Here is a 14,450-nt window from a genome sequence, read left to right as displayed (position 1 = left end):
TACTGAGGTCTTCCAACCACAAATCTCCCAGATCCTTTTTCGCTCCTAATAAACATAACAAGCAATCCCTACCTTCTCAGGCCAAACAGGGAAACAAAAAGAACAATAAAAAACAAGGATCCTTTAAAAAACAGGAACAGTCAACAACTTCAGAATGACTATACCAGCATTCTTCCTTCTTTTCTCTCTTGTCCTGTCCCAGTCTCTCTAAACCTGTACTGAAAACTGGCTCTGTAACTTCCCCTTTGGCAACAGATTCTGGGTGTTAGAGGTGGTTTAAGAGGGTTACACTTGGCAGTGGATATAAAAAATCCTTTCAGGGGACTTTCTCCACACCTTCTGAGCCAAACAGATTTTTTTCCTCAGTTTTTTCAGCACTTGCTCACTATAGCAATCATAGAACCAGTGCTAATAAAAAAGGCAAAGAAATCTATTTCAGAATGTTTCTGGTACCAAAGAAATAGTCTTCTTGGAATCCAGTTCTATGTCTTGCCTTCCAAAATCTGTGTGTGAAAGTTCCAAAATTCAGGATGTTGACCCTTCAGTGTCTGTTACCTTTCATTCCCCATGAAAGCTTTATAGTATCATTCATTGGACCTAAAAGAAGCATACTGTCACATTCCCATAGCCAAAGGCTTCAGGAAATTTCTCAGATTATAAAATTATCAGACAGCCAAATGGTGTCACTGACTTTCTTACTCCAAAGTTGTAACATGTCCCTCAGATTTCATTAAGGTTAGGAAAGTTACTAATTCTGACTCTGAATTCCCTTTGTACTTCAAGAAATTTACATTCTAATGAAGACACTGTACAAGCTTTAAAACTGCAAGCTTGTTTTGCTTCAAAAACAATAGCTTAGGACAAAGCCCTTTACTTGTTTCTTAAGATTTATCACCAATTTTGGAATTCTGTACCTGATTTTGTTTTAGATTCTCCCTAATTCTTTGAAAATGAACTTGAGGTTATACTTACTTGTAGCATGTAGTGGATCCACTTTAACTGATGTCTGTAAGTGGAGTTACTCAGAAGTCTTAAGCTGCTTAAACTTAACTAGCAGTTCATATGCCTCAGGAGTGAAACAGTTTGTCAAGTAGTCATTGCTGCTAACTCCATTAGTAAGGGGGATAGTGCTCCCTTTAAACTCACACTCCTGTCCTTTTTTAAAGGAGAAAAGGGTGTTAATGGGGCACTGATATAACCTATATTTGGAATTAAGGGAAAAGAGTACATAACATTCACTGATCTCTGGCACGTTTCATTATAAGCAAACTATTTTTCTTCACTTTTCTCCTACTTAACAGTTTCTTGAATTTTATTTTGTTGGGAATTAAGTTGCTGTTGTTTCTTGTAAGAGCAATGGTGGCTGTAGCTTCTACATTGATTGAGGTACATAGTGAACATTGAAAAAAACTTGAAAGTGTCTGTTTCTGCACATCACAGTGTTTAATAATTGCTTCATTGATGTTTAGTAGTTAGTCTCCTAACTGTTGGTTATGTTTAGTAGTTTGCTTTTTTTAATCTTTCTTTCCAGCCACATTTACACAGTTTATGTTTGCTTATCAGTTATTGCTTTTAATATTTATTAAACTTAATTGATCTAGGCTAATTCCATTTTTAACTTGTTCTGATTTATTTAATTTGATACAGTAATTGAGCACTTGAAATATTTTGGTTTGTTAAAAAACAGTATGCCAAAGTAGGATATAATTAATCATGTGCGGTGATCATAAATAGTACTGTAAACATTGAGTAGACATATTTTGTAAACATCTATAGAGCTTGATACCAAATGGAGGAACATAATGAGGTAGTGTTATTTATGGTGCTGATTATCTGTATAGAAGTTAGGGGCAACATGTTCCAGTATTTTCAAATGGAATGTATGTAAACGAATTATGCTCACTTGCTACAAAGAAATTTATGCCAGAATGTGAAATGTAGATGGTGACCTGTGAAAGAAGTCACATTAATAGTCCATTGTGTATGGTCATATTTTGTTCTAGAGAACAATTATAAATAGAGCTGGGAATCTATGCAGATTAGCTCCTAGGCCAAAGTTTTAGACTATTGTGAATATGAATTTATTATGGAAAACTGATGTTAGGCAATACATTGCTCATTGTTTCATTTACATTTGTTTACTCTCTTTTTTTTTTCATTTGCAGAGTTTGGCAGTCATTGGCAGCAACACTGGGATAAAAGAACTTACATTATCAGAGTGTCCGGGAATTACTGACATGGGAATACAAGTAATACACATTTATTAGAAAAAAATCTTCGTTTTCACATATTATTTCATTGTGTACCTCAAACCATATGTTTTATGGTAGATATTTAAACATGAGTATTCCTGAATCATATTGTGATGCCCCTACACTGGCTCAGTGATCAAGGAGCCTCAGTCCTCACCACTGACCACAGTGGCAAGCGTACACACTGGGAGGATGACAAGTACACATGCAGTAAAGTGCAATTTCCATGAAGAGCATACAGAGATCACAGTCAGTCTAGGGCTGGTTTCTTCCTCTTTCTTCAGATCCTCAATAAGATTCCCCACTGGCACAGCTATAGAGTTGAGACCTTACAATTTCCCTGAAGAGCACACAGAGATCACAGTCAGTCTGAGGCTGGTTTCTTCCTCTTTCATCAGATCCCCAATAAGACTCTATAGCTGGCACAGCTATAGAGTTGAGACCTTAGCTAGGGTTCCAAGCCAAGTCCTCTAACACTCCCTCTGTCCAACCAGTGCTTCATGTCCCTGCCCAAGTAGCTGACACACACAGTCTTGGAGATTTGTTTTACACACACACACACACACACACACACACACACACACACACACACACACACACACACACACACACACACACACACACACAAACACACACACACTTGTGAAAGGCTGGTACAGGTTTACTAGCTATGTCCCCTTCTGCCCAGACTATAAGGTAGTTACCACTGCCACCAGAACCCCTTATCAGCTACTTTAAGACCCTTAACAAAGGGTGTCCAATCTTACCTTGTAATGTTACTATTACTCCAAATGGTAGTCTGACCAAAAGCAAGGCAATTTAGGAGTGGCCTGTACAGTGTCACTAAATAGATATCCAAGTACTCAAAGAGCTTAACTATCTCTAAACAGACCAGCCACAATTGAGAGGTTTAAATATATTTAATAATAAATAATAAAAGAACAAGACAATACTGAATAAGTAATCAGTTACATCAGATTTCAAAATCACAGGAAATATTTAAAACAACATTGCAGGACAGTCTCAAATAAATAAAGAAAACATCTAAGCTATACTTTACTATATTCCTATCTGAATCTAAAAGAGTTACTATGCCCTAAAATTTTACTTACAGCAAGGCAAGTGCAGAAGGTGGTGATGAGTGGATGCTGTCAGGTCAAAGACAAATACAAAATGTCCTGTCTCTCTCTCAGAGAGTTCTTAAATTAATATCAAATATTACTGGTGGGTTAGCTTGGATGATATCACTTTTTGTCACCCAAGCTAAACCCCCATTATCAGAAAGTACAAGCATGTTTAGCATCTTCTTATGGAAAATACATTATCTCTCAGACATTTGCAGATCCTGGAAGTCATAAAACAATAAAACACTTCTACAGCTCAAACTTAGTAATTACTTCTCTTTCAAGACAATACAAAACATGTCCAGCTCTAGACATTGTGTCTGCTACTGCACTGAAACTAAAAGATAACATCTCTTTTATTACATGGTTATGAAACAATTTAATTTCAACTATTTTCTCTGAATTTTTTCAAGTCAACCTTCTGTGTTCCAGTTTCCATTAAACATGTACAGCTAAGCAGGCACAATAGTGCAGGTATATTCCTGTTGTATTCCAATAGGGCATGCTGTGGTTACGTTTTAGCTCAGTATTTTACATATACTTCTGTATAAATCATATCAATATTTACAAATGACATAGAATTATTTACAAAATTCCAGAAAGCTGAGCTGGCAGTGTGACACATATCTTTACCACTCTGCGTTATCACTTCATACTGAAACAAAAGGGCTTTAAGGCTTATTGCAAGCCATTTATTTAGGTGAGGCTAGTGCTTTGACAATCATCATGTGTTTGTATTGGAAGAATATGTAATATTTAATTCTTTTAATCTTGGCAAGGTATGTTAACAACTTAAGTCTGCCCTTCTGTCCACACAGAAACTCACACACACACACACACACACACACACACACACACACACACACACACACACACATGCACTTTTCAGCACTCATTACAGATGCAGCCAATCTGTTGTGAGGAGCTCTCTTTGAATACTTAAAAATACAGGGGGCTTATCTTCCTTTCAAATTTAGATAACATTAACACTAATGGAATAGTTATCATTCACTTAACCTTAGAATCTTTTCAGACGGTACTAAATCTAGGCCTTTCTCCAAGTTACAATAAGTTCTGTGGAGATAACTTTGCAAGCCATATAGATTCTTCTTACTCGATAATTGTGGAGGATTCTCTTGAAAGGCAGAAACCATTCTCAGAAGTTGAATTTACATAACTCATTGTTTTTAAAAGGAATGCAAAGATGGCCACACATAAAAGCAAGCTATTTTGCATTTCAGAACTTTCAATTACTACCAGGACTGGTGTTAGCATTTTGGGGTTCACCAGGAAGTGTCAGGTCGGGGACCCCTTAGAGATTTCCAGTCTACATATCACCCTAATGGTGCCAGTCCTCCTAAGAGTGGCCTTTTAGCTCATACTAGAAAGCTTTAAGAGTAATATGTAGCAATGAAAGTGTAATTATGATGCTCTTACATTATATTATGACAAGCCTGTTTATCACACCAAGTTGGTTATATTGCAACAGTCTTATGTACAGGTCCAGCCTTAGGTGAACTTGTGCCCTAGATAAAGTACTCTGTGGCAGCTCCCACTGCCTATTGTTTCCTTGTGAGCACTTCCCCCAGTGCCCCTCAGTTTCCTCATTCTTGCCTCCTTAAACCGTACATATTACTTTTTTCATCCTTTTCTCGCATTTTGTCTTGCTCTCCATTTTTCTAGAAGTCATGGTTTTCTAGATCATGAGATTTTTTTAAGCAACCTTTTTGTCCAGTGATAGCCTGAGCAAAGGTCATGGCTAAGGAAAGAAATTTATTATAACTGTTCAACTTTTCTTTTTCTTGCATCCTTTTAACACATCCTAATTAGCCATGGCTGCACACTAATGACTGTATAAGAAATAATTGATTTAGGTTGGAGGTCTGGGGACCACAAGGCCCCAGAAGACACGGGGTTATAAATGCCTTGAGGTACATTCTAGAACACATTTTAAACCTTTTGATCCAGTGATGACCTGAACAATCATCATGAGTAAGGAAAGATATTTTCTTTTTATTTTGTTCTTCCTTGGAAGAAGTAAGCTTTTCCAAGTCCTAATGTTCAAAACTGACAAAATAGTAGTTCATAGTAAACTCAAAAGACAAATGCTTTCCTCAGAATACTGCCTACCCCTCAAAAAAAGACGGTTATCTTAAGTGCATCTCTGTGGTATTAAATTGAGATGGAAACAAAGGCACAGATGGCCATAGACATATATTTCATTTGACAGCTGTCATACATAAACACAACATGCTTTCTTACCCCTGACTCCAAAAGGCAGACATCTAATGTCTGACTGGGGCATAAGTGAAAGAACAAATAGAACACAGTAATGTATTTCAGCCTGTTACTGTCAGGTATAAATAAACAGCATGCCTCCATATCTTTACCGCCCCAAACATAGCCACCTATATATGTGGCTGAAGTTTGTGAGTGAGAAAAGTCAAATATATAATTACACTAATGTATTCCAACTTGTTGTTTCTATTCAGTACATTGCTCCTAGTCAAGCCATACTGGCCTTTGTACACCTCTGAGGTCTGTGAATAAAGTAAATTAAATAATGACTATACTGTCCCCAACTCCAGCAAAAACTATAACAGCCTTTTTTGTACTCCTTTGCAGTTTATGAAGAACATTAAAGAAACAATAACTGTGCTACTCCCTGTCCCCACACAAGTTGTACTGACCTTCCTTGTGCATCAGTTAGAATGACTTTCTGTGCAAACCTCTGAGGTTTGATACTAAGGAAGATTTAAGAAATGGCCACACCATCCCCAGTTCCCCAAGCAAGCTATAGCAACTATAGCAACCTTCTATACTCACCTTTGAGTAGAGCTGTTTTTAGAATAAGAAGGGTTCAGGGCAGAGGTCTTGTCATAATGAATTATATACTCTCAGGTGTGAAGACCATTAGTCCTCAGGAAGCTGTGACGTTCTGGATGTTCTATCATGCATTTTATGATTTACTTTTGAAATACAATGACTTGTTAACTACAGTTTTACTGCTACACAAAAAAGTTATATATGTGCATGGTATTATTGTGTATGTCTACAGATAATGAATCAATGATAGTTTTACAAATGCATGTGCATGCACACACACACACACAGACACACACACACACACACACACACACACACACACACACACACACACACACACACACACACACACACTGACATTAACTCCGCCAATGGTCGCATTGATATTTGTGATGGCAAGTGAAAGAAATTATGGTCAGTTTTTTACTCTACAATACACTGCACCCAAACACACACACACACACACACACACACACACACACACACACACACACACACACACACACACACACACACAGTCCATAGCAGTACTCGTTTTATATATTTAGATTTCAGCAAATATAATACATTGTGTTACAGTACTATTGTGACACCAGATCAGTGACAATTTTTTTAAGTGATCAGACAACAGCAGCAGCAGGGATAAGTCATTTTTATTCACAGTGGTCTCTGTACCCATCAATTGCAACCAGTTTAATAATTGTATACACCTCAGATGTATACTTGTGGTAAACAAATTATTGTAGTAGAAGTCACAATAGTTCAAGTTTGCTTCACACAAACACCAAACATTCACAGCAAAGTATTCTATCTTACTTCACAAAAATGTAGACTTGTCCTGCAAAGCCAGATAACTGATTGTTTAAACCAAGCAAACACAAGTAGGTCGGTTACTTTCATCCACAGAAAGACTTCCCCCACCCCAGCCAGTTGATATAGCTATTTCTTTGTATACTTCACATATCAAATTGTGAAAAAAAGCATGATGTCCATGTAATGTATTTCGGCTAAGTTCCACATAAACGGTAGACACACATTAAAGTGTTCTAAGTTGCTTAACATAAATCATTTTAATCTTATATGCAACAAAATTTAGGATTTTTGTTTGGAAATGTTTACATAGATATTTTTATACCCAAAGTAGACTCCAGAGAATTTTTCCTCAGGTAGACAGCAAATGTTGGAGGTATGGTAGGGAAGAAAGAGGTACTTGGGAGCATATTTTCTGGGAGTGTGGTGGGTTAGCAGACTTTAAGGATTCCCTGCGACATGCACTGTCTGAGATACTGGCTGGGTGGATTGGTGTGACGAGGGAGATGATTTTTCTGAGTTATGATACAGAATCAGAAGTGCCTGGACATGGTAAAGCCTTGCTGTGCCTAATTATCATTTCTGCCAAAAAAGCAATTACTAGAAAATGAAAATCAAGATCTAAACCAACTATATTAGAAGTAGTGAGTATGGTAACAGAAATAAAGCAACTGGAATTGAGATCTTTAGAAAAGGGTAGGTGCAAACTACATAGATAAAAGTGGGAACTGTGGAAACAAAAGGCGGAGGAATGAGGTTTAAAAGAAGGCAGGACTTAAATGAGCTATGTAATACTTGACTGAATATGATTAGGTAGATTATAAGTGATGTCTAATGTTAGCAAATGGGAATGTGTCAGTATGGTTTGTGATGTAAAATGCTAGCAATTAGGATTGTGTCGGTGTGGTTCATTTTCATTTATATAAATGTATGTCGTAAGTGATGTTTCTTGTTTAAAAAAAGGGCAGGAACTGAATAATTTATGTAATGTTGCTTGGGTTATATGACATATAATATATGTGAAGTATAATGTTTGTTAATGTTAATTTAATAGTTTGATTACTTTTGTATAAATGTAAATTTGCCTATATCACAAGTGATAATTCAATAAAGGTGTTTTTAAAAAGTCAGAATAATAAGCAAACAGTAGCAGTTAGTCATTTTCCTCCACAGACATCCACAGCAAATATCATCTGTCTGACTCTCATTGTAAAAAAGTCCACACAGTAATGCATTCAAATAAGTGTCGACCCAGCTTTGTGTCTCTGAAATATGGAACACTACTACTTACAATGTGGAACAAAATGTGGAATATTTACTGTCAGCTTCATGTAGGAAGTTTACAGCATGGTCGCTAACTGTTCCTTCCTGCATACAAAACATTGTTTTGATAAAAATCAAATGACTTTGTAACAATGAATGTGTGATAGACCCTTTCAGTGAGTATTGGAGCATGGATTTTTTTAAGATTCAAAATTATGAATATTCCTCCATACCTCTTAACTTTTTGCCCAGGAATTATAGATAAAGCCAAAAGTAATGTGTGTGTGTGGGGGGCAGAGTTTCCAAACCAGAGACAGTTTTAAATATATCTCCAGTTCATTAAAAAGTTAACACAACTACATTTTTTTTCATTAACATGCATTTCTTGAACAAAAAGAAGCATGACACTCTAGTGTATGATGTTACTGACTGACTGTAATCCAATTTCTTCTGAGGAAGAGGTCAAAATATGAAGCAAAATCAACAGAGTTATGGTAGATGGTGTCATGTAAGTATTTAAAAAATATGAAACAAAATCATCAGAGTTATAGTATGGTGCCCTGACAATATTTCTAAAACTTCCTGAAACAGAAAACTGTCCCTCAAGTCTGCAGGATTCTGCTCTTGGCACTGAGATTGGTCAATCTGGGCTGCCAGTTTCAAGTTCTTTCATATTCATCCACTGGTTACTGGCTTTATCCTAACAGGTCATATCTCAACCCTGTTTAGGATAAAGCATGTAATCAGGGAATGAAGGATATATATATATATATATATATATATATATATATATATATATATATATATATATATTTTTTTTTTTTTCTTACACATTCATTCACTGACTAATGACTTTATCCTAATCAATGTAATGCTAACCTGTTTAAAATAAAATGCATAATCAGAAAATGAAAAATCTTTTTTCCTCCTTTTCCCTCAGCCAACTGCAGCTTTTGCTATGCCCCCACACATCATGTATGATTAATGGTGTCCTCACAGCTGTACCTAACACCAGCTATGATTACCACAGTTCTGCACAATGTATGTTTACTCCAGTGCAATACAGATCTTTAGCTATAGCTTGTAGTGACCCACCGGCTTTATGCCTATCCTCAAATTAGTCTTCTCTAAATCAAGAACTAAAAACAAGCACCATTTTTATAAGTCCTTTCTATCCAAGACTGCCTTGGTTCTTTCTTTGGCTGCACATGGCTGTCCTCTACAATTTAGTGATACAATAGTAGGATGAAGCAGTATATCCTAAGATTGAAATGAAATTTTCTTAAAGCCTGGGGGGAGTGCAGCTGACTCTTATTAGCTTCTTTCTCAGAAACTCTTTTTAAAAGAATCCAGAAAGCCATTTGCTGGAAAATCTAATTGGGCTACATGAGAAAACTTTCCTATATAGTAACAAATCAACTGCACCTGATTTTTACATATTCTCCCATAAGTAATACATCTTTCTTTAATATAGACCTATTGCTCTTTCACATCCCCAAGTCCAGCTTCCTGCTTCATTTGTCTGCATATTAGTTTACCTACTAATAGTGCCTACATTTCATCTCAGCAGTTAAACACTGGCATCTAATTCCTCAGACTTCATATGAAAATTATTTTCCACCCTGAGATTTGAGCTTTATGTTAGAAAACTTGGCATTACTACGTTTTTGAAAAATACTGCTCATTTAATATATTTGCATTTGAAGATATTGTTTCAATGGTTCTCACATTAACCTGAAGGATATCTGAGCTGCTGACAATGATGCGCTAAAAACAGTACAGAGTATCCTATAAAAACAGGTTTTCTTTGAGTCCAATCGCTTCTTCTATCCCTAAGATTATTCCTTCAGTTTCTTTTAATCAGTTCACTCAACTTCAAATATATTCACTTTTTTGCTAAACAGGAACATAAAGGAAGTAAGAACCTTTATACTGTGTATGTCTCCAATCCACTTAAATGTTACATTCAAAGGTCTAAAGAGGGAAAACACAGTCTCATTTTTTATATTTATTGTACAACAGGTATGTATGCAAGGTTGCATGCAAGGAAAGACAAGGAAAAAAAAAAGTTATGTACTCACCAAAACGTTCCATCTAAGTAGTTAGACTTCATTTGTCATCAACCTGTTGGATGTCGGATCTGGACTGGATCTGAGATGGCAGTTTCACCAGCATCTGATCCGAGCTCCAAGCTCCTCCCCTTACCCATAATACCCCTCCATCTCCTTCCTTCCCTCAGATCGAATACCCCTAACATGAACCTGACCCGAAAAACCTTCACAAACAAAGAAAATCAGGAAAGCCACAAGGGCAGCCTCTCCTGTCTGCCAAGGCAGAAAGTGCCAAGAGAAAGTCAGGGGGAAGGAGGGAGGGACGGTTGACGACAAATGAAATGAAGTCTAACTACTCAGATAGAATGTTATGGTGAGTACATAACTTCTTTATCTGAAGTACTTCATTTCATTTGATCATCAACCTGTGGGACAGAGTCCCCAGCTACCAAAATAAAAACCTCTGGGTGGCCCTCTTGGAAGAATATTTCGGAGCACCTCGGAGCCAAAGGATGCTCTCCCTCTGGAAACCATGTCCAGTTTATAATAAGAAATAAAAGTATGAGATTAGGACCAAGTAGCCACCAAAGAAAAATCATCCACGGACACTCTAGACCAAAAGGCAGCTGACGTAGACATGGACCTGGTAGAATGGGCATTTATCCTACCCAGAAGAGACATGTTTTTATCTTTGTAAAACTGAAGGATGCAGAGGGAAATCCATCTGGCAATAGTCATCTTGGAAACCGATTTGCCCAGAAAAGGCATAGCAAAGGACACACACTACCGGTCAGACTTGTGATGGGCTTTAGTCCTGTGTAAGCAGAAGTGTAGTTGTCTATGCACATCTAACAAATGCAATTTATATTCACCCCTGTTCTGAAAATTTGGAAAGAAGACAGGTAAGTTGATTGATTGATTGATATTTGTCTCTGAGGCCACTTTAGACAGAAAGGAAGGATTAGTACTAAAGATCATATATGGAGGTTTTACAGATAACGCTTGGAGTTCTGACACTGTCCTAGCTGAGGTTATAGCTACTAAAAAGGCTGTCTTCAAGGATAAAAATTTCAAGTCCACAGAAGCAGCAGGCTCAAAGGGTGGAACAACCAAAGCTTGTAAAACTAGGGCAAGGTCCTAAGGAAGGGTAGGATCCTTAACTGAGGATCCTAAAAGAAAGGTACCTTAAATAAAGGTTTTGCAAAGTCTGGAGGAAGTTAAAGAAGTCATGTTCTCATCTACATGGAAATTGGAAATGGCCGCCATTTGAACTTTCACTGTAGATGAGCTGCCACAATGCTGAAAAATGTATTCCAAGAACTCAAGGACAGCTGGAATAGGTGCTTTGAAAGGGTCTGAGAAGCCCAGATAGAAAAACGATTCCATTTGCTACGGTAAATTTTTCTGGTGGACGATTTATGAGCTGCCACCAGAATAGTCTTGACTGGGGAAGACAGACCATGAGTCCTAGCAATAAAGGGAACTGGAGCAGCCAAGCCGTGAGCTTCAGACTGCCCAGGTCTGGATGAAGGCACCTCAAGGGGTGTGAAACGAGATCCAGTATCGGATCCAAGATCCAAGGAGGAACTACCAGATGAGACCAAAGACAGGGAAACCAGATTTGGCGAGGCCAGAATGGGGCAATGAGGATGATTCTGCTCCCCAACCAACAAGCCTTCTGTAGAAATTTTGTCATGAGAGGTAAAGGGGGAAAAGCATAAAGAAGACCAGGAGGCCAAGCATGGACCAGAGCATCCCTGGGGAATTCCCCCTGTGGGGGGATCAGAGCAAAGAACTCGCTGCACTTCACGTTGGAAGGAGATGTGAAGAGATCGCAGCATGGCCGACCCCACTCATGGAATATCTACTCCGCTACCGAAGGATTCAGGGACCACTCAAAAGGCATTAGAATAGTCCTGCTCAGTTTCTCTGCCAGTATGTTGGACCGACCCGGAATGTGCATTGCTCCCAGAAAACAGCTGGTGGAAATCGCCCATTCCCACACTGTCATGGCCTCGCGACAAAGGGGGTAAGACCTGGTTCCTCCATGTTTGTTGGTGTAACAGATCACTGACATATTGTCTGTCTGAACTGCAATCATTCCCAGAGGAAGAAAGGCATGAAGGGCCTGCAACACTAATAAGACCACCCTCATCTCTAGAACATTGATATGCAGTTTGGTCTCAGTCGGCGACACCATGCCTTGGACCGTCCTACCCGAGCAATGCCCCCCCACCCTAGTTGGGAGGTGTCCGTGGTCACTGTGTTTTGGGGAGGGACTGCAATAAACGTACATCCCTCTACTAGCTCCAGGGAGCATATCCACCATAGGAGGGACTTCCTGCATGCGTTGCTTATGTGTCTTGAATGTGTCAATGGCAGATCTAAAAGGGACCATTGAACCGCTAGCGTCCACTGCAGAATTTGCATATGAAGATGAGCACAGGGAAGAAGAGTAATGGTAGCTGCCATGGAACCCAAGGCTCTCAAAACCACCTCGGCTGGTGGAAGATAAGACTGCAGGATCACAGATATGTGAAGTCGTAAGAGCCGGACTCTTTCTGGAGTTAGAAAAACCTTGGTTTGGGAAGTATCGATTGTCGATCCTATATAGCCTAAGACCTGAACAGGGTCTAGAGAAGACTTGGATATGTTGATTGTGATGCCCAGCAAGTCTGACAATTTCAGGAAATAGTTTCTGGCCTGACAAAGTAGATGCCTGGTGGGAGCGGCGAGGAGCCAGTCATCCAGGTACGGGTAGACCTGTATCCCCTGAAGCCTCAGGTGAGCCGCTACTACTGTCATAACTTTGGTGAACACCCCAAGGGCTGTAATGAGACTGAAGGGTAGGGCTCAGAATTGATAGTGACTGACCCCTAGCCAAACGAGGAGGAACCTCCTGGAGCATCTGTGCATTTTGATGTGATAGTACGCGTCCTGGAGATCTATCCAGTTTTTCTCCTGCAGGTAAGGCAGGATGGATTGTAGAGTGACCATCCAGAACTTCTCTTTGGCAATTGAGTGGAAAGGTCCAGAATGGGCCTTAGGTCCCTGGTCTTTTTTGGCACCAAAAAAAACCTGAAATAAATGCCTGATCCGGACTGATCTAGAGGGATGGACTGGATGACTCGGTTCCTTAGCAGCTTTCTTATTTCTAGTGCTGCTGCCTCCCTTTGCATGGGTGGATCATCCATGAGGTGTTTTTGTGGAATCAGGGCAGTTAGAAAGGGGATTGTATATCCTCTGGATATTATTTGAAACACACAATGGTCTGATGACATGGACTGCCATGCCATCTTGTGCATTAAAAGGCGACTCCCGACTGCCTCCAGAGCAGAGCAGTCAGGCAACCCCTCAGGGCTCTTGCACAGACCTGTCTGAGAATGGTTCTAGAGACCCACAATTTCTCAGACCCCCCCTGCCTGTGGGCCAGTGTCTGTCCTGACCTCCTCTGCCTCTAGGGGAAGGTGAGTCCCGAGTGTCCCGGGAATACTGAGACTTCCGGAACCACATCTTCTTTTGCCCCCTCTGATTCCTAGAAAAGGATCTTTGGGGTTAGAGAAGTGGATTATGATGGCAGACAGTGTCTTCCCATCCTTCTCATTCTGGACTAACGTCTCACGAACTGTCTTCCCAAACAAGGGAGAACCTTCATAAGGGGCATTCGCAAAAGACGCATTAAAAATTTACATGGATTGACAAAGCCTAAGCAAGGTGTGTCACCTCATGGCAACACCAGACCCGGCAGCCCTTGCTGCTCCTGCAGTAGCATGTGAGAGGGAGTGCATGGACATATTTGTAACCACTTTGAGAGTGGCCATTCTCATGGAGAACGTGTGTTTATCCTCTAGAGACATGGACTCTGGGGGTGACTCAGTTAACTCCTTGATGAGGTCTCGCTGCAGTCTAGTAACATGGGCCAAATAATTCAGTGCCCTAATATAAAAGGTAACTGAAGCATATGTCTGCTTTCCCAGACGATCCATCGTCCTGGACTCTCGGTTGGGGGAATGGACCATAGAACTTTCCTGGGCTAGTTCTTTCTTGGTGGCAGCCACTACCACCACGGCATCCACAGGGGACCCCCTTGTTCCAATTCGCCAAGATTCATCTCTCAGTTTAAG

The 14,450-nt window shown here is 39.4% G+C and overlaps 1 protein-coding gene across 1 annotated transcript in view; it reads left to right on the top strand.

Annotated features, from left to right (window-relative positions):
• FBXL13 (F-box and leucine rich repeat protein 13) overlaps positions 1-14,450 on the top strand; it is a 2,081,262-nt gene that overhangs the window by 2,050,979 nt on the left and 15,833 nt on the right. The window contains exon 18 of the mRNA XM_044088512.1: positions 2,166-2,249. Within this exon, the coding sequence (XP_043944447.1) occupies positions 2,166-2,249 (84 nt within the window). The remainder of the gene's footprint in view (positions 1-2,165; positions 2,250-14,450) is intronic.

Source organism: Protopterus annectens, chromosome 11.part0 (genome assembly GCF_019279795.1).
Source record: "Protopterus annectens isolate FY-2018-M chromosome 11.part0, PAN1.0, whole genome shotgun sequence".
NCBI classification, from domain to species: Eukaryota; Metazoa; Chordata; order Ceratodontiformes; family Protopteridae; genus Protopterus; species Protopterus annectens.
The sequence above is the reverse complement of the archived record's forward strand: the minus strand, read 5'-3'. Positions and strand labels throughout refer to the sequence as shown.